This window comes from Pseudophryne corroboree, chromosome 12, assembly GCF_028390025.1.
Source record: "Pseudophryne corroboree isolate aPseCor3 chromosome 12, aPseCor3.hap2, whole genome shotgun sequence".
Classification (NCBI taxonomy): domain Eukaryota; kingdom Metazoa; phylum Chordata; class Amphibia; order Anura; family Myobatrachidae; genus Pseudophryne; species Pseudophryne corroboree.
In genome coordinates, this window is record NC_086455.1 from 15,876,966 (window position 1) to 15,902,367 (window position 25,402).

The following is a 25,402-nucleotide window of genomic DNA, read 5'->3' on the forward strand; positions in this document are numbered from 1 at the left end:
TAAGATCAAATGAACCAGAGTTTCCGATCGAAACGAACACTTTGTTTAGTCTATTGTGTTACTGTAAGTTGCAATACTATAAGTCACCATCTTGTATTCCAGGTAAAAGCTCCATCTCAACACAAGAATCTGACGAAAGTCTTCCAGCTCCAGGAGAACGAGTTGGAAAAGTTATTACAGTTACTGAAAGCTTTGAGGAATTGAAACTGCCTGAAGTGAAAGCAGAAAATGAAGCCCAGGGTTCAGTAGATTCTATACCATTGAACAAGACGGATGTCACAAGTCTAAAGGTAGCAGATGTGGAGAGTGCAACAGTTCCCAAGGCCCAGCAAGAGTCACCACCACACCCACCAGCACCGACTGTGGAAAGTTTTGCCAGCGATGAGGATCTGTCCCCTGCTATTGCAAGCTTTCCTCCATTTGAAGATAATTCTGAGGAAAGTGAAGACACTACAATGACTGATGCCATCACAAAGCCCATTCTAGAAAGGTCTCCAGGTATGTCATCATCAGGATCAAGAACTCAGTTGCACTGACCAGTATTAGAACACTTTGGGGGCCAGATGTACTAAGCTTGAAAAGTGATAAATATCACTGTGATAAAGCACCAGCCAATCGGCTCCTAACTGCCATGTCACAGGCTGTGTTTGAAAAATGACAGTTAGGAGCCGATTGGCTGGTGCCTTATCACAGTGATATTTATCACTTTTCAAGCTTAGTACATCTGGCCCTGGGGGAGATCAAATCTTGGAGACATAAAGTACCAATCAATCAGCTCCTAACTGCCATGTTACAGGTTTGAAAAATGAGAGTTAGGAGCTGATTGGTTGCTACTTTATCTCCGTCCACTTTATCTCTCTACTAAGTATTTTAGTTTTATAATTGGGTATGTCCTCTAATGGGAAATAAATTAATTTAAACTTATGGATAATTAACTGTTTGAGGCAATACAGAGCAAAGCTATAATTTATCATTTAGCTGGCAATTTGTTAGATTTTTTAGATGCACTGTCAATATTAACTTATATAGGCCACAAATCTTAACGAGTAAGACACTTGATCAGAAGTACAGTACTCATTAAACGTGTGTATAGTTTTACTACACATCTTTCCTCGCTATGAAATTGTTAAACTATATTGTCTTGTTAATTTAATAGGATGAATAAGTTATTTCTTATTGATGTTTGATCAGTGCACATGCAACGATATCATATACTCTATGGGGCTGATTCTGACACAGTGCCGACGTTCTTGTAAGTTGTCATTTTCTGGCGACTGCACATGCGTCTCAAAGTGGTGAAGTGCATGCGTCCCACTGTGCTCACATTGGAGACCATACTCTGACAAAGATTCTGCTCCTAACATGGGGCTGGTGTAAATCCCAACGGTGTGTCCAATGCAACTCCAGCCGCTCAAAGTGGGCGTCCCATCCCTTCCGCATTCAGGCGCTGTACGCCAGGGGAAGGGCTGATACTAGTATAAGCATAAAGTCACAGACGCGACTATGCCAAAATGCGCTAACACGGTCGCAGCATTGTCCAACTCAGAATCAGCGCCTATATGTTGGCATAGCGTCTAAAGTTGTTAGATAAAACATAAGATTCTGAAGGGAGGTAACGCAACATAGTGTAGGGGAGATGAATGAAGCAGTCAAAAGAATGGAGAAGTGAGCCAGTGGAGAAGTCCATGGCAACCAATCAGCTGCTACTTATAATTTTATAGAACACAGTTGATAAATGTTACCTCAAAGCTGATTGGTTGCCAGTGACGGCTCCAGAGGTGGAGCTGCATCTCAGTTCAAATTTCAAATAGGGAAAGCCACACCAACTGTCAGTGAGTCAGTTTGGAATAGCAGTTGGTGGCAGCTGGTATGGCTCTCCTATTTGAAATTTGGACTGAGGCTGCAGCCCCACCTCTGGAGACGCCACTGTTTGTTGCCATGGGCAACTTTTTCATTGGCTCTCTTCTCCACTCTTTTCACTGCTTCATATATACAGTATCCCTCTTTGCTACAAAGGAGCCAGTCATCCAGGTCTCCTGGAGCAATATCTTAATAACCTGAGGTGCATTATTTCTGTTTTGGCAGAAGACAATCTTGAAGTGGTCACAGAGTCCACGGGAAGTCCATCTGAAGGACATGCTCTGCCAACTGCAGGTGACACGATCTTAGATGTTACATTTGTGAATGTAAATGCAGACAATGATTATGACGACGTTACTGGCTCGGTGCAGGAAATGGGAGTTATGGTGTCAGAGTCAGCCGGACACTTCCATAATGACAGCACACCTGAACCTACACACGTTTCAGAAAGAGACCAGACAGTGGACGCAAACAACCAGACAAGTCAAGGGGCTGTAAATGTGACAAAGGCAGATAATAGTTCCGCCCATGTTGTTCCAACCCTTTTTTCCTCTATTTTAGAGGCTGGTGTAAACCATAGAGATGCCAATACCACATTAGCAGAAGAGTATGATAATCAGCATGTTAACAGTTCATTAGAAGCCCCCATCACACACACATTTCCCAGTATAACCACTGAACAAAATAACTTTGAGGCATCTGGGCATGAAGATCACTTGTTGCTGACAGAACAACTTCAACATCCAAATACTGTCAGAAGTTCAGTGGAGGAAATGGTCTCTGGTGATCACATCAGTGGTACACCAGATGACATTACAGATACTCACATCATAGGCTCAAACCTAGTGCTCACAACAGCTAGTACCACATCATCCCAGCCAAAAAGAGATAACAGCCCTAAATTGTCCTGGGAGGATGGAAGTGGCGAAGTCCAAGAGTTCACAAGGGATAATGCTGATGCAAATAATACTCAAAACCATGCAACAAATACAACTGAACACCAAGAAGGTCCAAACAATACAACACTTACAGCTGCGTTTGGCGTGCAAATTCAATATGGGCCAAACGAAACTTCAACGGAACAAGTGTCCCACCTCATAAGCCCTGACGTATCTCCAGCCATGCCAACCATAGGTGTAGAACAGTCATATGTTTATGAGAGGAAAAATTTTCCACAAGTAGTAGGCACAATGGGGAGTCCCGTAGGCCTAGAATCCAATACAGCTGTGTCTCCTGCCCATACATCTTCTTTTTCACCACCCAACAATCCCAGAAATTCTACAAGCCACTCTTTGGAGAAGACCTTTCAGCCAACGGTGTCTATGAGCCCAACAGATGCTCTGCCTGCTGTTCCAACTGAGAAGGCCATTGTTGGATCCTCTGTGAATTTTTCAGGTAACAACCTACATGTCTGCACGGCCGTTATTCTGTCAGTGGCCTTCTGCATCACTGCCTTGCGATGAAAACTATTTTCTACCTCTGTGCTTTCTCCTTTCACTGTATCATTAGAGTCTGGGAAAACATCAAAATCAGCAACCCGACCAAGGGGTCAAAGCCATTAGCCTGATCATGCAAGAGCACGCACTGTTTCTTTTACTTCTATGAAGTAATTTTTATGATTGTTTCCATGAAAAATAAACCAAATTAAATGCTTTTTAGAATTAAAGCACTCGTTTAAGGTCCTAATCTTCTTTATTCCTCCAATTCCTTTCTGTGTGTTCTTTATGCGTGTGTCTATCTGATTCTTTCACTAACTTTCCTGTAACTGCATGCTTAAGACTGGTAAATCAATATTTAATCATTCTGTGCAACCAATTTTATACTGCTGAGTTACTACCAGACCTGAAAAGGCGCATGCCGGGGAACATTGACAAATGGATCATTGGTAACCTTTAGCAATGTACTGAAGTGCCACATTAGGGAGAACATAGCAATTGGAATCGAGTCATTTTTGCAAGCAACCCTCAAAGTGATTAAAATACAAGTTATAACTGGTCATGGTAGTCCTGTTATTTTCCGAGACATTTGCTACTATCTGCTCCTCCCCTGTTCTCTCATTTTCACAACCCAGTATGGTATATAAGGTGTACAGTAATCAGAAAGACCCCAGTGTTGGACTGGGGCATGGAGGGCCCACCGGGGGGATGCGGTGATAGGGGCCCCATATTTAGGGGTGTGGCCAGCCTCCATAGGGGGTGTTGCCAACCTCCATAGAGCCTTGGGAAACCATTAGAGAGTGAATGGTTTGGGACTTTAATAAATAAGTACCAGAACAGCAATGCACTGTAGGAAATACACCACAGTTCTGTGCAGTATAAAGTAACATATGTATAATTCAAGTGCACAGTTTGGTACCTGATCCCTAGAGGAGTGGGTGGGCCCTCAGGCAGTGGGGCCCACTAGGGGTTTCCCCTGTACCCCTGTGGGCCAGTCCGACCATGATAGAGCCTATATGGTCAGCATGCAAAGGTTGACAGAGTCAAAAGGATGACATGGAAAGTTAGACAGTACAAAAGGGCCACAATTCCCAATCGTAGCCCATATGGATGGTAAATCAAGTAAAAATTAAACATATGTTAAAGACACATGTGTATGTCGACCATTTGTACCGTCGTACTTAAGCACTGTCAACCTTTAACCTATCGACCTTTTGACCACATCAATCCAATGCATGTCCACCTTACGGTGTTGACCTATTGACTGTCTATTTAGACTAGGCCACAGGTTCTCAAACTCGGTCCTCAGGACCCCCACACGGTGCATGTTTTGCAGGTCTCCTCACAGAATCCCAAGTGAAATAATTAGCTCCACCTGTGGATCTTTTAAAATGTGTCAGTGAGTTATTAATACACCTGTGCACCTGCTGGGTTACCTGCAAAACATGCACTGTGTGGGGTCCTGAGGACCGAGTTTGAGGACCTATGGACTAGGCATTCCCAACCTTGATCCTCAAGGCACATTAACAGTGCAGGTGTTAGTGATATCCAGGCTTCAGCACAGATGGTTAAATCAAAATAACTGAGGTACTAATTCACCTGTGCTCAAGCCTGGATATCACTAAAACCTGGAGGGTTAGTGTGCCTTTAGGGCCAAGGTTAGGAATGCCTGATTTAGATACTGTCTATCTATACATTGGAACCCCTAATGCACAGCTATAAAGCAAAGCAATCAATCAATCAATCAATCAAACTACAGCTTTCATTTCCCATTTCAATAAAGCAAAGACAGGTAGCATCTGATTGGATGGTGGGTGAAACAGCAATGTTTTCAGATGCTCTCATTTTCCATATGTTCTTATAGTAACTTTTTATGTATTTATTGGAGCATAGTTTAATATCTGCCATTGTGTGCCATTATACATATGATTCATAATCAAGAATTCAAAGTGCAATGGCCCAAACTTTAAAGCATTGCCAACCAAGTACACAAATAGCAATTTTAAATAAACAGATCAGAGGATTCCTTAAAAAATAGATAAGGTTCTATGTGTTTTTAAAAAGTTGCGTGGGTTACATGTCCCTATCCTTCCTTAATACAGGTAGTTGCAAATATTTAATACTTCTTAAATGGAATATGGGCCCTCATTCCGAGTTGTTCGCTCGCAAGCGGATTTTAGCAGATTTGCTCACGCTAAGCCGCCGCCTACTGGGAGTGAATCTTAGCATCTTAAAATTGCGAACGATATATTCGCAATATTGCGATTACACACCTCGTAGCAGTTTCTGAGTAGCTTCAGACTTACTCGGCATCTGCGATCAGTTCAGTGCTTGTCGTTCCTGGTTTGACGTCACAAACACACCCAGCGTTCGCCCAGACACTCCTCCGTTTCTCCGGCCACTCCTGCGTTTTTTCCGGAAACGGTAGCGTTTTTTCACACACGCCCATAAAACGTCCTGTTTCCGCCCAGTAACACCCATTTCCTGTCAATCACATTACGATCGCCAGAACGATGAAAAAGCCGTGAGTAAAATTCCTAACTGCATAGCAAATTTACTTGGCGCAGTCGCAGTGCGAACATTGCGCATGCGCATTAAGCGGAAAATCGCTGCGATGCGAAGATTTTTACCGAGCGAACAACTCGGAATGAGGGCCATTGTGTTGCAAGAGGACATCTGTTGTGTCACGGTTTGATTGCAGATCTATGGATATGTTATGGGCCCTACACATTCGGCGATCCGCCACCAAGCTGCCCGACGGCGGATACAGCCGACAGGCGACCCGGCGGCGGGAAAGGGGGAGGTGACCTGGCTCCATAGCACTGCGTGATAATATGGTCGAGATTGTCCATATTGGACTGCATGCATAAGCGACGGGGCACCAGCGATGAATAAGCGTGGGGCCCCGCATCGTTAATCGTTGGTGCCTACACACTGCACGATATGAACGAGTTCTCGTTCATTAATGAACAAGAACGTTCATATCGTGCAGTGTTATCTGCCAGTGTGTAGGGCCAGTTACAGCGCCATCAGCACACATCTGGAGGAAGCTGAGGTTTGGAGAGGAAGGTGCAGAATGTAAAGGAACATATGACATTTATGTAACATTACTTACTGCCTATTTAACATGCTCACCATTGTTAATCTGACTGTGAATCCTGTACAGTACAATCAGTAAACAGGCCCCTCCCACTCCGGTCTTATATTTCATTTTGGCAGTGTCCTTTGCTGGCAATGCATGAATGGTTGACTGATATCAGGACAAAGGCAATTTCCATTGTTACAAAATTGTCTGTCCCCATTTGAACGGGTTTCACCAAGTATGCAAAGATTTCAGTTTTGGACATCAAAATGAATTGGCTTGCCTCATGACACGGCTCCCTTTTCCATTTCCAATACATGTAACCATTCCTTTAGAGATGTCAGCATTATCTGACGGCCGTGTGGGCGTTTCCCTGGTGATATATGTATAAACAAGCCTCAATGCAACGTTGCAATTAATAATACAATATACTTTTATGTGTAGCGATAAGTATCCGGATGATAGAGCGACAATATATAGGTCGTCAGTCATTAGGTCAACACCATATGGTCGACGTGTACAAAATGCCGACAGATACAAAAGGTCGACAGTGCTTAAGGTAGACAGGTTCAAAGAGTCAACATGAAAATGGTTGACACATTTTTTTAATGTTATTTTGACCTAAATCTAGGATCTATTTATTTACTATCCAGGTAAATATGTATTGGGAATAGTAACCTGTGGCGAGGAAAGCCACCATGCCTGAAACATGGCGTGCAAAGCGAGCGCGCAAGCCTATAACTTTCTACTGACAGCGGTGAGATAACAGGAACGATACTACATTGGGGACAAAATAACCCCCATAAATGTATAAACCATTTGTGTGTCAGCTATTTTCATGTCGCTCTTTTGTTCCTGTCGACCATTTGGTATGGACTGTCTACCTAGACATTGTCGATCTATTAATCCACACCTGTACAGATGAGTGATATTGGGGTGACATTTCGGACAAATCTTTTCTCACAATAGAACCGCCTGTTTGCCGTAGGCATGAAATCCCGGTGACACTGGGGGTCATTCCGAGTTGATCACTCGCTATTTTTTGCAGCGCTGCAATCAGGTCAAAACTCGGCAAAACTGCGCATGCGTATGCACCGCAATGTGCAGGCGAGTCGTACATGTACAAATAGGATCTGTGCTGAGCGATGGATTTAACGAATAATCCATTCGCACAGCCGATCGCAAGGAGATTGACAGGAAGAAGGCATCTGTGGGTGTCAACTGACCGTTTTCTGGGAGTGTTTGGGAAAAACGCAGGCGTGTCCAGGCGTTTGCAGGGCGGGTGTCTGACGTCAATTCCGGGACCAAAAAGACTGAAGTGATCGCAGCGGCTGAGTAAGTCCAGAACTACTCAGAAACTGCGAAAAACTTTTTTGTACCGCTCGGCTGCAAAAGCGTTCGCACACTCGCAAAGCGAAAATACACTCCCCTATAGGCGGCGACTATCTGATCGTTGCGCTGCAAAAAAAAAGCTAGTGAGCGATCAACTCGGAATGACCCCCACTGTCTATTCCTTACAAAATTAATAACCGGGACGGCCATCAACAGTGGTGCGCTGCGGTTGGGGTAGAACCTTGTACAATGAAGGCAGCATTACCGACTAAACTTTCCCAATCTGGTGGCCAGGTGCAGAATAAGATCAAATATTTTCTCTCAGGACTAGAGGGGAACGGATGAGGGCAAACATGATAGATAACTTCTTGGTAGTCCATGAGAGCTCCAAGGACATTCTGGGAGAGTAAGCAGCAATGGAACTAGTATCCCCATCATGTCATGCTTACACCATTTGATAGTACTGCATTTTTTGCCATTACAGTCTTCAATAATCTGTGTGCCTGCTAGTTATTAAGCCTCACATTACTGCCACCAGCAGTAGAGGGCGCTGTCACAGAATGGCATGTTGTACATACATTGTACTGTTCTCCGTGTTTATGAGTATATTTGTAGCTTCCCATTGTCCCTTGTGTTGTAGATGACTGCTATCCCAACCCTTGCGAGAATGGAGGAACCTGCGTTGAGGAAGATGATGGTGATTTCCGCTGTTTGTGTTTGCCAGGCTATTTTGGAAAAGTCTGTGAAATAAGTGAGTGTGGAGGGAGCTATGTGTATGTCTATGTTATCTGTGAATGAGCTGGCACGCATACTGTATGCATTCTGTACATCATACACACTCATACGTTTATACACACATTGTTGGCTAAGTAGAGAGTAGAATAAAAAAAACATAATATAGGGCGTTGAACTAGCTACACCAATGGGTGTTAGTATGAGAGGCTGAGGTGGTGGTGGTGGTGGATGTTATTAGAAGAGGTGAGGTGGTGGTGGATGTTATTAGGTGAGGAAGTGGTGGCGGATGATACTAGGTGAGGTAGTGGCAGTTGTTATTAAGTGAAGTAGGGTGAGGTGGTGGTGGCAGGTCCTACTAGGTGAGGTGGTAGCATGTGTTCTTAGGTAAGGTGGTGGTGGGTGTTACTAGGTGAGGTGAGGAGGTGGTCGGTGTTATTAGAAGAGGTAAGATGGTGGCAGGTGTTATTAGGTGAGGTGATGGTGGCAGGTGCTACTAGGTGAGGTGGTGGCAGGTGTTATAATGTGAGAAGGTGGGTGTTATTAGGTGACGTAGTGGAGGGTATTATTAGGTAAGGTGGTGCTGGATGGTATTAGGTGAGGTGAAGAGGAGGTGGTGGGTGTTACTAGGTAAGGTGGTGATATTAGGGAAGGTGGTAGGTGATATTAGGGAAGCTGAGGTACTGGTGGATATTATTAGGTGAGGTGGTGGTTGGAGTTCCAAGGAGAGGTTGAGGGGGTGGTGGGTGTTATTAAGAGGGTTGAGTTGGTGTTGGGTGTTATTAGGAAAGGTTGAGTTGGTGCTGGATGTTATTAGGAGAGGTTGAGCTGGTGTTGGGTGTTGTTAGTAGAGGTTGAATTGTTGTTGGGTGTTACAAGGAGCGGTGTAATTGGATGTTTTTATAAGAGGCTGAAGTGGTGGTGGGTGTTTTAAGAAGAGGCTGAGGTTACGAAAAGGTTAATGGTGGGATGTGAATGTGATCTAGGGCTAGGTTCTGCACCAGGGCCCAAGGGGCTTTTGCCATGCCACCTCTGCAATATTCCACAACCCATTTCATTGCTCACTATCACTGTTTCCGGTTAGATGTAGACAAGTGTCTGGATGACTGGGACACATTCCAGGGATTTTGCTACAAGCATTTTTATACTCGTAAAAGCTGGGAAGAAGCTGAGACCCACTGCCGTCATTATGGGAGTCACCTGATGAGCATCGTGACCCCCGAAGAGCAAGACTTTGTGAACAGTAAGTGCTCACTCCAACGAGTGAGGAACATGCAGATTTAAAATATGTAGTTTTACTGAATATGTAGTACAACTCCCATTTTCCTTCTTAGTTTCAAAATTACATTTAGCATTTCTGAACTAAATGCACACTAACACTATTTCCATTTCTGTCTAATGTAAATACTGAAAGACTAATTTACTATAATATTAATGTTGCAGGCATATTCTAAATTTCTGTGTTACTAAATTCATCTTCTAAATCCCTGATACAATCGTACTTTATGCTTTGGTAGAAGGTAGGTGTAAAAACAGAAACATGATATCATTGCACATATTGTCAGATCCAAAGGTTTAAAAAACATACAACTCGCTAAAGTTTGCAAATGTCCATAACATAAAGATTACATAAAATGAAGTCTAGAACTTGTGTTCTCCAGCACCAGACCAACTAGTTTTTATTTTCTTGACATTACAAGTGAATGAGTGAAGATGAAAGAACTGGGACAGGATATGGGAGAGAAGGAGGAGGAGGTGGAGTTTCATTAGAAAAGAAACATAGGAGGATAATCAAATTGGATTATGTCACAAAGGCCGAATCAGTGGAGGGTATGGAGAAGAAGAGTTTCTTCATGGTCTGTAGAAAAGTAAAGAAGGAGGAAGTCAGAAAAATGACCATTGGATTTAGTGGAGAGGAGAACATTGGTCATTTTGATCAGGGCAGTTTCAGTAGAGTGGAATAGGCAAAAGCCAAATTTGAGATGGTCAAGGAGGTCGTTTTTGGAGAGGAAGGTGGTAAGTCAAAACGAAGACAAACCTCTCAAGAAATGTGGATGCAAAGTGAAGGAGATTGATAGATAGAGAAGTAAATAGAGAAGTGTTGCAGAGTGAAGGAGAGATTGAGAAGATGGGCATAATGGAAATAGATACTAGAGGAGAGGGAGCATGGACGGTAGGAAGGGATGGGATTAAATGGGCATTGTGAGTGGCATGGAAGAGAAAAGAGCTTGGATTTATTTCATCCATGGAAGTCGGATGGAAGGAGCACAAGCAGCAGCAGCTGGATGAGAAAGCATGAGAGGCCTGGCAGGTAGAGATTTTCTGTCTGATAGATTCTATTGTGGAGGTGAAGAAGGAAGATAAATTAAACATGGAAATGGAAGATGGGAAAGAAGGTGGAGAAGGGCAGAGATGGGAATTGTATGCAGCAAAGAGCTGCAGTGTTTGGAAAATTGGAAAGACATGAGGGCCTTGAAGAAGGACAGTTTTGCTAGTGAGAGGGTGGAACTATATAGAGAGAATGAACTTAAAGTGAAATACTGTAAGTTAGCAAGAGAGCGAGACTACCTCCACAAGCATTTGGTAGTGCAGGAAAAAAATTTAAGGAATCAGGTCAGTTTAGAGGGCCAAAGTTAGGGTTCTAGAGAGCAGGAGGCTGACTGATGTATTAGAAATGACAAAGTCCAGTTCAGAGGTAAGAGAGAAGATATGGATGGAAATAGGTTGGTTGAGATGGTGACAGGAGGGTTTCTAGTGAAAAGAATAAATCAGGATAAAGGACATTGAGTATGCATTTGATGAGAGTGGATTTGGGAGCAGATGAGGATGGTGAAGGTGATGAAAGGAGATGAGATGATGTTTGCATAGCAAGAAGGGAGAGTTAGATACTGTAAGTCACAAATGTTGCAGAAGTCGGAGAGGGCGAGGTTGATGGAGTCATCCAGGCAGTGGCTGAGGGAGAATAACTATTGTGACAAGTCAAACAAGGACATGAGGAAGAGAAGTTTGGAAGCAGTGGTGTTTGAGTTGTCAATGGGAAGGGAATAAGAGGTTAATACAGTTGACCTAGAAATAGGAGAATGAGAAGGTAGGTTTGGGAAGAAATAAAGTTCATCTGGAGGAGAAGAAGACGTCCCATCACAATCTGGTCAGTAATTGGTCTAGTTACGAGTGGGTGAAAGAGGCCGCAGTAAAAGACAGGTGCTGGAGAAGATATCAGGCTTTAGTGATAATGAGGAGGTTGAGGGACTTCAGAGATGAAAACGTTGTGGATGGGGCCAGTGTTATGTGTGCAGCAGCTGCAAATCTGTCAGTTCTGCTTTCATAATGGTTTGGCACCTGGATCTGGCTGCTCCCTTCTGTTGTTCTCGTTTCCTAGCAACTGTTCACCTGGACCTCATTACCTGCAACTCCAGCCTGACTATAATGTGATTGGTCTGTCTCCCTTTAACTAGGGAGTATCCACATACCACCGTGCCAGTGATAGAGTTCAGTATCAGAGAGTGTCAGGTTCTAGTCTGGACTCCTTAGAGCCTGTTTCTGTGAGCTCAGCACGTGGCCATTGCACGCTGTGCAAGTTCCCAGTCTCCTGTGTCCTGGTAACTGGTCCCAGTATTCCTGCCAGTCCTGCACCCAGTTCATCTTGGACCTGTATCTACTACAATTATATATCCAGTGTGTCCTTCTGCCTTGGAATCTCTGCTTCAAGATATCAGTGCACCATTCCAGCCAGTCTTGCACCTTACCTCAGTAATCCTGCACCTGTCCAGTTTTGCAAACTGCAGTCTAATCACTCAGACCTTTCTGCAAGTTCTTCTCCATTCAGTACCTGCAATTCTGTATCCAGACTCCAAACAAACTCCTGTGAATCCTGCCAAATTCCAGCTCTGCTATCCAGAACTTGCAGCCTGCAAGCAGAGCCGGCGCTAGCCGTTCAGCTGCTCCTGCAAAGCAGGGAGGCGCAGGGATGAAGAGGCGCTCTCGCCGCTTTGCTGCTGCTGGCTGCCGTGAAGCGCAGCTCCGGCTCGGTCCCTCCGGCTCCCACCTCCTCTCTCCTCCTCCCCAGAGCCGGCCAGACCTATACGCCGGGTACGCGGATGAGTTAGGCGCAACAGTGAGGAGGGCACCGTGCAGCCATGGAGATAAGCCAACCGCGGACTGGCAGCCAATCAGGCGGGTGGCGCCACATTAGAAATAGCCGCTGACTGTACCAGTACTGAAGATCTCCGTGACGCACTGCAACATCTGATTATACTGCAGCAGAGGCAGCGGACGCTTGCTGCAGTCACAGTATAAGTCAGTGGTTACCAGCGGGAGCCATCTGAGCTCCCCACACAGCCAGGTGCTGATCCAGCACAGAGGACTCAACCAGGAGCTGAGGCTCATAGAGCACTACAGATGGCTATCTCACCGCACTGCAACATAGCGGCAGTGCGCCTGCTCCTACTGCGCTGTAACTGGCCAGCCAGCACCTGTGTGTGGAGCGGAGATCGCTCCTGCTGGTGACTGCAGTATAGTCAGCTGACTTCAGGAAGCCACCTACACCCTAGCCACGTGTCACACATCAGCTGCGGGTCCTGGCACTGGTAAAGAGCAGGGAGTGCAGATGGAAGCGCAGCAGTGCCGTTCATATGGTTTTCCATGTATAATTGACTAGCTTACGGCCGGATGACCATTTAACAACAATATCTAGACCCCCCTACACTCACAAGAGAAGTCACATGACATGATCACATGGTAGGTGCCAGGACATTCGTGCTGTATTTTCAGCTATTTTTGCCACCTGTATCTTCTATTCACACCTCTCTCCCCTATTGTGTGTTTTCCCATTATCTTCTGTGTCATCTGGGTCCACACAGTTATTACATGTCTGCTCCTGCTATCTGGTAGGAATACATACGATATCCCGGAGCCTAATCCTAACATCCCCCCCCCCCCCGTCAGCCTAACCCTAACCCTCCCACCCCACAGCCTAACCCTAACCCCCCTCCCCATAGCCTAACCCCTCCCGCAGCCTAACCCTAACCCTCCCCCACGCAGCCTAAACCTAACCCCCCCTCCCCGCAGCCTAACCCTAACCCTCCGCCCCCGCAGCCTAATCCTTACCCCCCTGCAGCCTAACCCTAACCCCCCTCCCCATATCCTAACCCCTCCCCCCCCCCCCGCAGCCTAGCCCTAACCCCCCTCCCCATAGCCTAATCCCCCCCCTCGCAGCCTAGCTCTAACCCCCCTCCCCATAGCCTAATCCTCCCTCCCGCAGCCTAACCCTAACCACCCCCCCTCCCCATAGCCTAATCCTCCCTCCCGCAGCCTAACCCCCCCCTCCCCATAGCCTAATCCTCCCTCCCGCAGCCTAACCCTAACCCCCCCTCCCCATAGCCTAATCCTGCCTCCCGCACCCTAACCCCCCCTCCCCATAGCCTAACCCTCCCTCCCGCAGCCTAACCCCCCCTTCCCATAGCCTAACCCTCCCTCCCGCAGCCTAACCATAACCTCCCCTCCCCATAGCCTAATCCTCCCTCCCGCAGCCTAACCCTAACCCCCCCCCTCCCCATAGCCTAATCCTCCCTCCCGCAGCCTAACCCTAACCCCCCCTCCCCATAGCCTAACCCTCCCTCCCGCGGCCTAACCCTAACCCCCCCTCCCCATAGCCTAATCCTCCCTCCCGCAGCCTAACCCTAACCCCCTCCCCATAGCCTAACCACTCCCCCCCCCCGCAGCCTAGCCCTAACCCCCCTCCCCATAGCCTAATCCCCCTCCCTCGCAGCCTAGCTCTAACCCCCCTCCCCATAGCCTAATCCTCCCTCCCGCAGCCTAACCCTAACCCCCCCCTCCCCATAGCCTAATCCTCCCTCCCGCAGCCTAACCCCCCCTCCCCATAGCCTAATCCTCCCTCCCGCAGCCTAACCCTAACCCCCCCTCCCCATAGCCTAATCCTCCCTCCCGCACCCTAACCCCCCCTTCCCATAGCCTAACCCTCCCTCCCGCAGCCTAACCATAACCTCCCCTCCCCATAGCCTAATCCTCCCTCCCGCAGCCTAAGCCTAACCCCCCCTTCCCATAGCCTAACCCTCCCTCCCGCAGCCTAACCATAACCTCCCCTCCCCATAGCCTAATCCTCCCTCACGCAGCCTAACCCTAACCCCCCCCTCCCCATAGCCTAATCCTCCCTCCCGCAGCCTAACCCTAACCCCCCCTCCCCATAGCCTAACCCTCCCTCCCGCAGCCTAACCCTAACCCCCCCTCCCCATAGCCTAATCCTCCCTCCCGCAGCCTAACCCTAACCCCCTCCCCATAGCCTAACCCCTCCCCCCCCGCAGCCTAGCCCTAACTCCCCCTCCCCATAGCCTACCCCCCCTCCCGCAGCCTAACCCTAACCCCTCCTCCCCATAGCCTAATCCTCCCTCCCGCAGCCTAACCCTAACCCCCCTCCCCATAGCCTAACCCCTCCCCCCCCCCGCAGCCTAGCCCTAACCCCTCTCCCCATAGCCTAATCCTCCCTCCCGCAGCCTAACCCTAACCCCCCTCCCCATAGCCTAATCCTCCCTCCCGCAGCCTAACCCTAACCCCCCCTCCCCATATCCTAACCCTCCGTCCCGCAGCCTAACACTAACCCCCCTCCCCATAGCCTAACCCTCCCTCCCGCAGCCTAACCATAACCTTCCCCCCTCAGCCTTACCCTAACCTCTCCCAGCAGCCTAACCCTCCCGCCCGCAGCCTAACCCTAACCCCCCTCCCCATAGCTTAACCCCTCCCCCTGCAGCCTAACCCTCCCCCCACAGCCTAACACTAACTCCCCTCCCCATAGCCTAACCCCCCCTGTAGCCTAACCCTAACCGTCTCCCCCCGCAGCCTAACTATTGTGTGTCCACACCCCTTCCATGCGAGACCACACCCCATTGGCACGCACCGTCCCATTATTACGCATGGGAGGGCGCAAATGTATTGTTTGCAGGAGGGTGCCGAACTCCCTAGCACCGGCCCTGCCTGCAAGTTTAAGTTTCCCTCTGTGACCCAGCTCAGCTCTCCTCAAACCTCTGCCATTAGCCCTGCTGTGTCAGTCACTCTGCAATGAACCCCTGCCTTACCAGCTGTATTTCTCCAGGTAAATTATCCTAGTAATACCTTGTGGACTCCTGTGCAGATACAGGTGACCCAGGCAGGGGGCAAGTACAGCTTAACCAGCCCGGGGCTTTTCTGTGAGGTATGAACCAGTAAAGGAGGAGGAGCAATGACCGCTCTCCCATTTTCCCACTGGTTCATGCCCTGTTTCAGGAGCCCTGACAGTATAGTCTGGGCTGAACAGTACCCATCTAACATATAATAATAATAATAATAATAATAATAATAATAATAATAATAATAATAAAGAACCACTGAACAATAAAATGGTTCTGAAGGAGGGCCCCCACACTATGCAGTCACAATCGCAAGAATGATTTTATAGACAGTCATAACGTCAACACCGCAATGTCATATTGTACTATGTCGACATGCTTAAAATGCTGACATACTGTACTATATGACTTGCCAATATAGTCATAATGTTGGCATTACAAATCTTAGGCATTGTCGACTTGGAACATGTGTACTCTGTCCACACAGAGTAACAGTCGACATTACGGAGTCTTGATTTATGTCTGCCAACATTATAAATGTCAACGAGTCATTCTGAAACCCATAAATCAAAGGAGGAAAACCGTGGCATCCAGCCAAAGAGAGCAACCTGGGTATAATCCGGGTCGGTTCTAGACCACGCAGAGCCCAGGGCAAAAATTTCCTTTGGTGCCCCCCCACCTCACAAAAAAACAACAACATATAATGCCCCCAGCATAGTTCCAATTACACATACTGCCCCCAGTATAGTGCCAGCTACACGTAATACACCCAATATTGTGCCATATACAGGTAATGCCCCCAGTATAATTGCCAGGTACATGTAATGTCCCCAGTATAGTGCCAGATACACGTATTGCTCCCAGTATAGTGCCAGATACAGGTAATACCTCCAGAATAGTGCCACCTACACGTAATACACCCAATATTGTGCCATATACAGGTAATGCCCCCAGTATAATTGCCAGGTACATGTAATGTCCCCAGTATAGTGCCAGATACACGTATTGCTCCCAGTATAGTGCCAGATACAGGTAATACCTCCAGAATAGTGCCAGTTACACATAATGTCTCCAGGTAATGCCCCCATTATAGTGCCATTTACACATAATATCCCCAGAATAGTGACAGATACACATACTGCCCCCTGTATAGTGCTAGTTACACATACTGTCCCCTGTATAGCGCTAGTAACACATAGTGCCCCCTGGTTAGTGCCAGTTACACATACTTGCCCTCCCCAGCAGTGCTCACCGCTCCCTCCTCTTCCTCCGCCACGTTGCTGCTGGGTTGGGTTTCTGCTGGGCTGCCTCTACTGGGCAGCTGACATCTGTGTCTGGGGGCAGGAGAGCACAGTGCATGCATCTCCTGATCCGACGCTGAGTCTGGTCTTGTCTGCCATTGTACATATGGTGCCGGCTCGTGAGTCAATCAAAGTTCGCAGTCCAGCAGCCGCTGCTGCCGGACCACTAGCTCTGATTGGCTGATAGCAGGCACCACATTTAAAATGAATATTATGCTGGTGGCGGGCAAGAGTGGGCAGGTGCCGTCAGATTAAGGTGCAAGCCGGGTGACTGCAGCCGTGACCTCAGGCTGCAGCACTCCGGGCTATTGCCCTGCTTGCCCGCCCCTAGATCCGCCCCTGGGCATAATACACTGCAAAAGTCACAGTGGCTTACTATAGTCCCCCATGGCTGTATACTGCACATAAATACAGTATATTGATTGCTTGCCAGATAAATGTCTTTACCCAAAGATAGTTGGCTTGGGTACATTTACTTTAAATTACGCAACACTAACGAAGAGAGAGACAATATATCTATGTAGCAATGCCTTTAGCACCCAGATGATGACTGCTTGTCTTTACTTACCGTTATATCTAGAACAAGTCAAATCATCCATCAAGGGAAATTGTAGAACCCCTGCCCCATCATGCGATACTCCAAGTCACCAGATATGGTAGATCATATAGGTAGATAAGTAATTGTAGCTTTTCAATGTTCCTGCAGACAAGTACAAGGAATACCAGTGGACGGGCCTAAATGACAGGACCATAGAAGGGGACTTCCAGTGGTCAGACGGGAATCCTCTGGTAAGATTTATAATGTATACAGTGGCAGCTTCAGCATTGACATGTACTGAAGATTCATTTAAGGGTATGGTGCAGTGTGTCCTTTTATTTCTATTTGCACCAATAGTCCATTTGCTGTCTTGTTGTTTGTTGGTACAGTGTTGCTATGGAGGTGTTATGTCCAAAAAAATAAATATTTTCTTTAATCTTGTATATATAATATAGGGGACTATGTACTAAGCATTGGAGAGAGATAAAGTAGATGGAGACAAAGTACCTGTCACGAGCCGCTGCGGCTCACCCTCCCTGCGAGTTCCGGCATTGCTAGGCAACATAGACGTCTGGCTACTTCCAGCTGGTCACTAGGAAACAGGGACGCCTGGCGGTCCATGGGAGGTTGTGGGCTGTTTGGGGAGATGTGCAGCGTTCAAGATTTTTTTATATAGGAACTTGTCCAGGCTCGGCCTTAGATTAGCTCCTCTCCCCTTTATCTAGCAGTCCGCCCTCTCAGTCCCCGCCGGTTATAGTTCATGCCTGCAGCATGGGCCCCTTTTTCTCTGTCCCTGGTTCCAGAAGGTTGGTTGCTGTTGGTAATCCTGTTGGTTCCTGTGAATATCTTGCATTCCTGGCCTGCTCTCCATTTGCCAGAACCCTGCACAACTGGAGCCGCAACCTCTCAGCCTTATCTTATATTCCTGGCCTGCTCAAATATCTGCCAGAACCCTGCATGGCTGGAGCCACAACTTCTCAGCCATATCTTGTATTCCTGACCTGCTCAAATATCTGCCAGAACCCTGTACAGCTGGAGCCACAACCTCTCAGCCATATCCTGCATTCCTGGCCCGCTATATCTGCCAGAACTCTGCACGGCTGAAGCCGCAACCTCTCAGCCATATCCTGCATTCCTGGCCCGCTGTAATATCTGCTAGAACTCTGCACGGCTGAAGCCGCAACCTCTCAGCCATACCCTGGACTCCTGGCTGGTCCGGTATCCTATACGGCTGGAGTCATTATCTCTCAGCTGAATCCTACACTGGCTTTATCTTACTCGTGCCAGAATCCTGCACGGCTGGTGACGCAGCTCTTCAGTGTATCCTGCATTGCTAGCATTGCTTACATTTCAGCCAGCATTCTGTTCGGTTGGAACTTTGCCACTCTAGCCTCGAATCCAGACTGATCACATAAGCTCTTGCTGTTCCAAGAAAAAATCCAGGTGGTCACCTAAGTACTGGTAAGCGTACTAGCTTTATGGGAACAGCAGGTGACTGTTATTGATTGAAGATCTCACTAGTAGTGACTCTAAGGGTCTAATGTGAATCAGTTCTGGTGTATCGTAACAATACCAACCAATCAGCTCCTAACTGCCATGATAGAGGCTAGGTTTGAAAAATGACAGGAGCCGATTGGCTGGTACTTTATCTCCATCTACTTTATCTATCTCCAAGGCTTAGTACATAGACCCCATAGTTTAAAGGGGTAGGCACTAGAAGCATACTTTATATACTTACTCTACATTTAGTATGACGTTAACTGGTTTATTCATAAAGAGTTAGGAACATTATTGTAACCAAGAACCAAATACATTTTGGGTTCTAAATTACTCACCTCAGTCAATTGGAGAATACGGTAGCCAATCATTAGATTTCCAGATCTGTAAGACCCTTACCAATTATTAAAACCTTGATAACTCCTATCATTGGGATGTCATTGAAATGATACTGCATGGATAGGTCTACAGCTGTTTTATTTGATGAAGGGCAGTATCTTGTCACTGTCTACAGGTGCTGTAATTACTTTCCTACAAGCTCTGTACAGACAGCATTACTAACTGTGTACCTTTCATCCTCTTCACTTTAACCCTGGGGCTTCAGCTCTACGAGAACTGGAACCAAGGACAACCTGACAGTTACTTCTTGTCTGGTGAAGACTGCGTGGTAATGGGATGGCACGATGGTGGTTCCTGGAGTGACGTTCCCTGTAACTATCACCTCCCATACACCTGCAAAATGGGCCTGGGTAAGAATAACAGCAAACAGATGGACTGGATACTAGTATGTTAATTATGTCCAAGGTTTCTTAGAAGGTTCAAAGTCAACACAATCTTGAAGAGCAGCATCAGGCTGTGATGATCCCCCAACCCTGGCCTAGATAGTTGGTTAGAAAGACGGGAGGAGGTGGCATGTTTTAATGGTAGTTATATGCAAGACAGAACACATTGCAATGCACACATCACACCTAGTATATATTCTTTGTGCAAATAATTTCCCTTTAAATTATGTGCTCATGTCCTTCCGTGTCCGCGTTTCCCCTAGTGTTCTGCGGCACCCCCCCTGAAGTGGTCAATGCCACTACGTACGGCAGACCGAAAACAAGATACCAGATCGGCTCGGTGGTGGGATACCGATGTGACGAAGGTTTCGTCCAGCGCAACTCTCCCATCATCAAGTGCCAAATGGATGGTGTATGGGAGGAGCCGCAGATAAACTGCTTGCCTAGTAAGTAGAACGTAAAGACATAACCCACCTTAATGGTGGTCTTTGGACAAGGAATATTCCCAACAGATAATACAGATGTTAAAAGAAAAGCCTGCAGAACCATATGTGACCACCAGGGGGAACCACAAAGCCCTTCTGTTAAAACAATACAGAGGTGTGCAAATTAATGGACTCAAACAAGGTGTTTACAGTTTTTTGCAATATCACATTGCGAATACTTTCTTTATTTTAACAGGCGATCAAACAAAGGGAGTAATTCAGACTGGATCGCTATAGCGGCAACGATCGCAGTCCGAAGACCTTTGTGGAGTGCAAAGGCGCACCCCAGGAGGCCCAGTGAGATGCTAACAGCATAGGTGATAGGTCTGCTGGCTTTCCCGTAACCTCACTTTGCACGAACCGGAACACAGATAGCAGGATAGTGAAATGAGCTACATAAAACAATAAAAATAATTTTTATGATGTAAGATAAGTTAAAGTCTCATTAAAAACACTTAAACTGATCAAATTTTAAGGAAAAAAACAACAAAAGAAGCAAGAATGAAGCAATGAATGGAGATTGAATAGTTTTCCCACGGCTATCGCTAGGGGGCGCAAAATGGAGCAATTTAGTTGTTGCTCTGTTTAGACGCCTGTCAGCTGTGGGGGAAACATTTTCTTTTCGCAGCCTCCTGAGGTGTGAAAAGATGTGTGCAAGTCTGTGAATTGGGCGCCCTAACCACTTCTTTACATGGGTTTAGCACATACTTTTTTTTAAATCTCCTCTCTGAGAGACGCAGCAAGCTACTTTGGGGGGACAGGGTGGGGCGGACTGTCACATAATTAGGCTCCACCCCCAAGATGAGAAAAAAATGCCTGCGATTTGCGGGTCCACGGGTTCTCAACTGTCATGTGTTCAGCTCCTATCTGTCATGTGTTCGGCTCCTAACTGTTATGTACACGGCTCCTAACTGTCACGTGTTTGAAAAATGACAGTTGGGAGCTGATTGGCTGGAGCACCAGTTATCAACATACACAAGAAGTTATATCATTCACAACGAGTTTTATCACTCATTGATAAATGGGCCCATAAGTTTGTGACCAGTGAGTCACGAAAACTACGTACATGTAAAAAACTGGCGTTGAGTCTAATAATTTGCAGACCTCTGTTTATAATTGAACAACTCAGGTCATATTTGGCATTTGGTAAAGATATGTCTCATAAAAGGATTACTGAATGAAACATCGGCGGTACCTTACAGGGGCCTGGTTAACTTATATCTGCGTACTCTCCTGGAAAGGCCGGGAGGCTCCAGAAAATCTGGTGGCACTCTCGGCCACCCAGGAAAGTGGGAAAGCTTCCGCATCCCGGTCACCCCCGCCCACACCCCTGCTCACCTCCAATCACGGCCAAAAAGTAGACAATGCGATGACGCAATTAAAGCAGAATCACGTCATCGTAGTCCCGCCCCCAGCTTTGCAGTGCCAGTAATGTGGGCACTGTATAGTGGGGGGAGGGGCAACAATGACGCGATCGTGTCTCCATGTCTCCGACCGTCCCTATTTTTGATCCATGATCCACTGTTGCGCCTTCCGGAATGTGCAGTCATAAGGTCAGCAAGTATGACACAGTTACCGTACGGCGGTGCCGCTAATAACTGTGCAAGGAGCAACTAAAATATGGCGGCAAATTGCAACACTAAGGGGGAGATGTATCAAACCTTATAAAAGTGGAGAAGTTGCCCATGACAACCAAACACCTTAAACCTATCATTTTATAGAATGGACTCGATAAATGCTACCTCAAAGCTGATTGGTTGCCATGGGTAACTTCTCCACTGGCTCACGTCATCACTCTTTAGAGTGTTTGCTACATTTCCCCAAAATGAGCCCCACAATTTATATAATAGTAGTATGTACTAACAGTATGTATTTCATGTTTGCGTGTATACTATAAATGGAAATCATGATCACATTTATAGTATATTGGGGGTCATTCTGACCCGTTCTGACCGTAGTGCGCCGGCGCATGCCAGACGGCAGAAAGTCGTAGCAGGGATGCGATCGCCTCTGCCTGATTGACAGGCAGAGGCTATCGCTGGGCGGGAGGGGGCGGAACGGCGGCATTTGACCGCCGTTTCATCGGTTTGGTCCGGCCAACGCAGATTTTAATCGTTCTGAAGTTAATGGAACTCTATTAAAATCTACCTTTAGTAAATATACCGCCTGGAGTAAATTTACTGAAAGCAGATGCTGCATTTAGAGGGGCAATCATATAGAATACAAAACCATATTATTGCTCTTTAATACTGCTGCAGCCACGCCTGCTTTGAAACGCCTTGTAAATTCTAGGCCTAAAGGTGTATACACATTTGCCGATAAAGTAAAAGACGTCGCTTATTTTGACTTTCTGAGCGATGGCATTTACCATATCGAATAGTGTGTACTCTGCCAAATAATGAGCGATGTGCGGCTTTGCAGGTCGTTAAGGACCCTCGCTGTCGGCCGCGCATACGGATCAATTTGGACTGTCATCCAGCAGCTGCATGCACGGCCCGGCCGCGTTGTGACGTCACTGAGCAATATCGTTTGCATATCGCTCAGTGTGAGCGCACTACCGACAACCACCCCGGCAGGGGATGGAACACACTAGGCGACGTCGCTCATAGAGTGCTATCAAGTGCTATCTATACACAATAAACATTTCCAGGTTTGTTGTCCTGGTGATATTGGTATATAAGGAAGTGCTACTGCACCATGCCATAACTTTACTGAGTTGATCTATAATGTCTAGGTAGACAGTCAACACGTCAACGACATATGGTCGACATGCATTAGGTACAAAAGATCGACAGATGAAAGTACGATAGGGTTGAAGGTCAACATGATAATGGTCGACACATTGACTGACGACCAATACATTGTTGATCCGTCATCCATATCTTTTGGGATTCGGTATGCGACGCTGGAATACCAGCTTGCAGATGCCTGCTGGGGGTGGGGGGGCTGAACAAAGCCCCTTGCGGGCTCGGTGGCAAGCGCCCTACTCTGTGGGTATCGTGGACCACCGGTCACGTGACTGCCTCCCGCCGTTTGAGCGTTGCAGTTGGCACACATGCAGCACCCAGATTTGCGGACTGCTGGGAGATATGGAGATAATAGACCGGTGGCATTGGTAAATTCCTTCTGTTTCATGACGTCTTGTTTTCATGCAGCGCTACAGTGATGTGATTCCGCCCAGCGTCCTGTCTCCTCACACCGGTGGCGACACGTACTGTGCCCTGCGGCCGCAGAAGAAGCCTCGCTCGGCCAACAAGTGACTAAAGTTTCGCCACAGGGAGGTGCTACATTTACCATTAGACTCTGGCCAGTTCTGTCCAACGCTGGCTGACTGCGGCAAAAGTACTTTTAACCCCTCCACTGCCACATTGCCAATGGAGACAGATCTGTGGTTATTTATACTGGACGGCAGGAATTTAGTGTCGAATTAGTATCTAAGGCTGTTTTTAGGTGAAAGTAGTCCTGGACAGCAAGCGATAGGGCTAGCTGCAACCCTACACACACACACACACACACACACACACACACACACACACACACACACACACACACACACACTGCATATAGGTCCGTCCCTCCCGCTCATCCACCTACTTTATGTTTGCAGATGGAGCCACGTTTATCTTGGCTTCTCTGCTGCACCTAGGCACACCATGGTTTATTAGCATAGACCCTTCACCTATTATTCTCAGTTGCAATACAATACAGAGAGAACAATACATCAGGGGATTAAGTCATTACAGCAGGGGATTAAGTGTGACTGGCCAGTCTCAGTTAATCCTATTAAAGGCCAAGATAATGATGACTCCATCTGTATGAATTTGACTTTGAATGTACAAGAAAAGCCATGCTGCCAGTCCAACACCAACCTATACGGATTTTCATTCATGTTCCGTCATGGTAGAAGCGCATAGGCATTCCTAACAACCGTCCCGATTTTCACTATAACATACGTGGCCTTACTTGAAATTGGTGTGTCCGGACCTGTCCTAACTTGTCCCTGTTTTCCATCCGGCCGCATGGGGAACTATTCATACAAGCCAAGTGTGTGGAGGGACCAGGCGATCCAGATTAGCATACGCTGCAGCCACACATATTATTACCCTGCTCTTTCCTGAAAATTGTTGAGACTGTACAAACAGAGATAGATGGAATATGGTACAAGATGGCTTCCTCCGTCCAGGACCTCACATTACTGACAGGCACATCCTGGACATTCTCACCTTTTTTTCTACATTTTGTTCCACACCCATGGCACTTAACCCTTTCTCCTCTGTGAAAACAATTAGAGGGAGATTTATAAACGCTTGGAGAGAGATACAGTATCAGCCAATCAGCTCCTACCTTCCATGTTACAGGTTGTGCTTGAAAAATAACAGCTAGGAGCTGATTGGCTAGTACTTTTATCTCTCTCCAATGCTGTGTAACCAATCAGCTCCCAACTGTCACGTTACAGGCTGTGGTTGAAAAATGACAGGAGCTGATTGGTTGGTACTTTATCTCTCTCCAGTTCATCTCTCCTAGCTTTTATAGAACTCCCCCTAAGTTGGGAGGTATGGCACTGATTGGCTGCGTTCTCACTTCTCTTGGCTCCTCTAACAAATTCTGCTTCCACTGTGCTTAGGAGACAAGTGAATTTGAATACTCAATGATTTATATTGTGTAGCTCTTTGTACTAGTTGTGTGTGGGCATTGCGCTGCATTTTTATACAATTTCTAATGTATGTTATACCACTGAAATAACAACATTGCAGGTTTGCAGGTAAAGCCACTGTTTCACATTGCTATGTGTCAAATGATGTATTACTGAGGGGGAATAACTTGTACATGAAATAAATGAACTGTTTATACTTCGCTCATTATCCCCATTGTGCTTCTTGGAGTCTTTTGTAGCAGTCTGTTATGGTAGGGGTAGATGCACCATCTATCACACAGCAGATACAGACTGACTGGCAGCTTGGCAGAAATACTCTTTGTAGATAGGTTGCATCATACGTATGGACAGTGATGTCACAGTGTGTAAAATGACGCCATTCTCAGCTTTTTGATCTGTATCAAATCTTTTCAGAAAACTGCCACAACGGATGGGGGAGCAAATATAGTAATACATTTTATTTAAATACCTTTGTTAATAAAAAATGTGCATTTAATCTGTTATACCAGAACAGGCTGCTTTACAATATCCTGCCCAATACTTCTGAAAAAGGCAACCCAAAGACACGAGGAAGTCTTGTCTACG

General features: G+C 46.6%; 1 protein-coding gene across 2 annotated transcripts in view; it reads left to right on the forward strand.

Moving 5' to 3' along the window:
• BCAN (brevican) overlaps positions 1 to 25,017 on the forward strand; it is a 78,942-nt gene extending 53,925 nt beyond the window's left edge. Inside the window, exons 7-14 of one of the 2 annotated variants that reach the window (XM_063947077.1) lie at positions 103 to 498; positions 2,086 to 3,255; positions 8,351 to 8,461; positions 9,527 to 9,685; positions 17,568 to 17,650; positions 19,501 to 19,645; positions 19,942 to 20,124; positions 23,319 to 25,017. In XM_063947077.1, coding sequence (XP_063803147.1) covers positions 103 to 498; positions 2,086 to 3,255; positions 8,351 to 8,461; positions 9,527 to 9,685; positions 17,568 to 17,650; positions 19,501 to 19,645; positions 19,942 to 20,124; positions 23,319 to 23,329 — 2,258 coding nt within the window. In that variant the 3' untranslated portion in view covers positions 23,330 to 25,017. The remainder of the gene's footprint in view (positions 1 to 102; positions 499 to 2,085; positions 3,256 to 8,350; positions 8,462 to 9,526; positions 9,686 to 17,567; positions 17,651 to 19,500; positions 19,646 to 19,941; positions 20,125 to 23,318) is intronic. The other variant, XM_063947078.1, reaches the window with a different exon arrangement.
• The last annotated feature ends 385 nt before the right edge of the window (positions 25,018 to 25,402 follow it).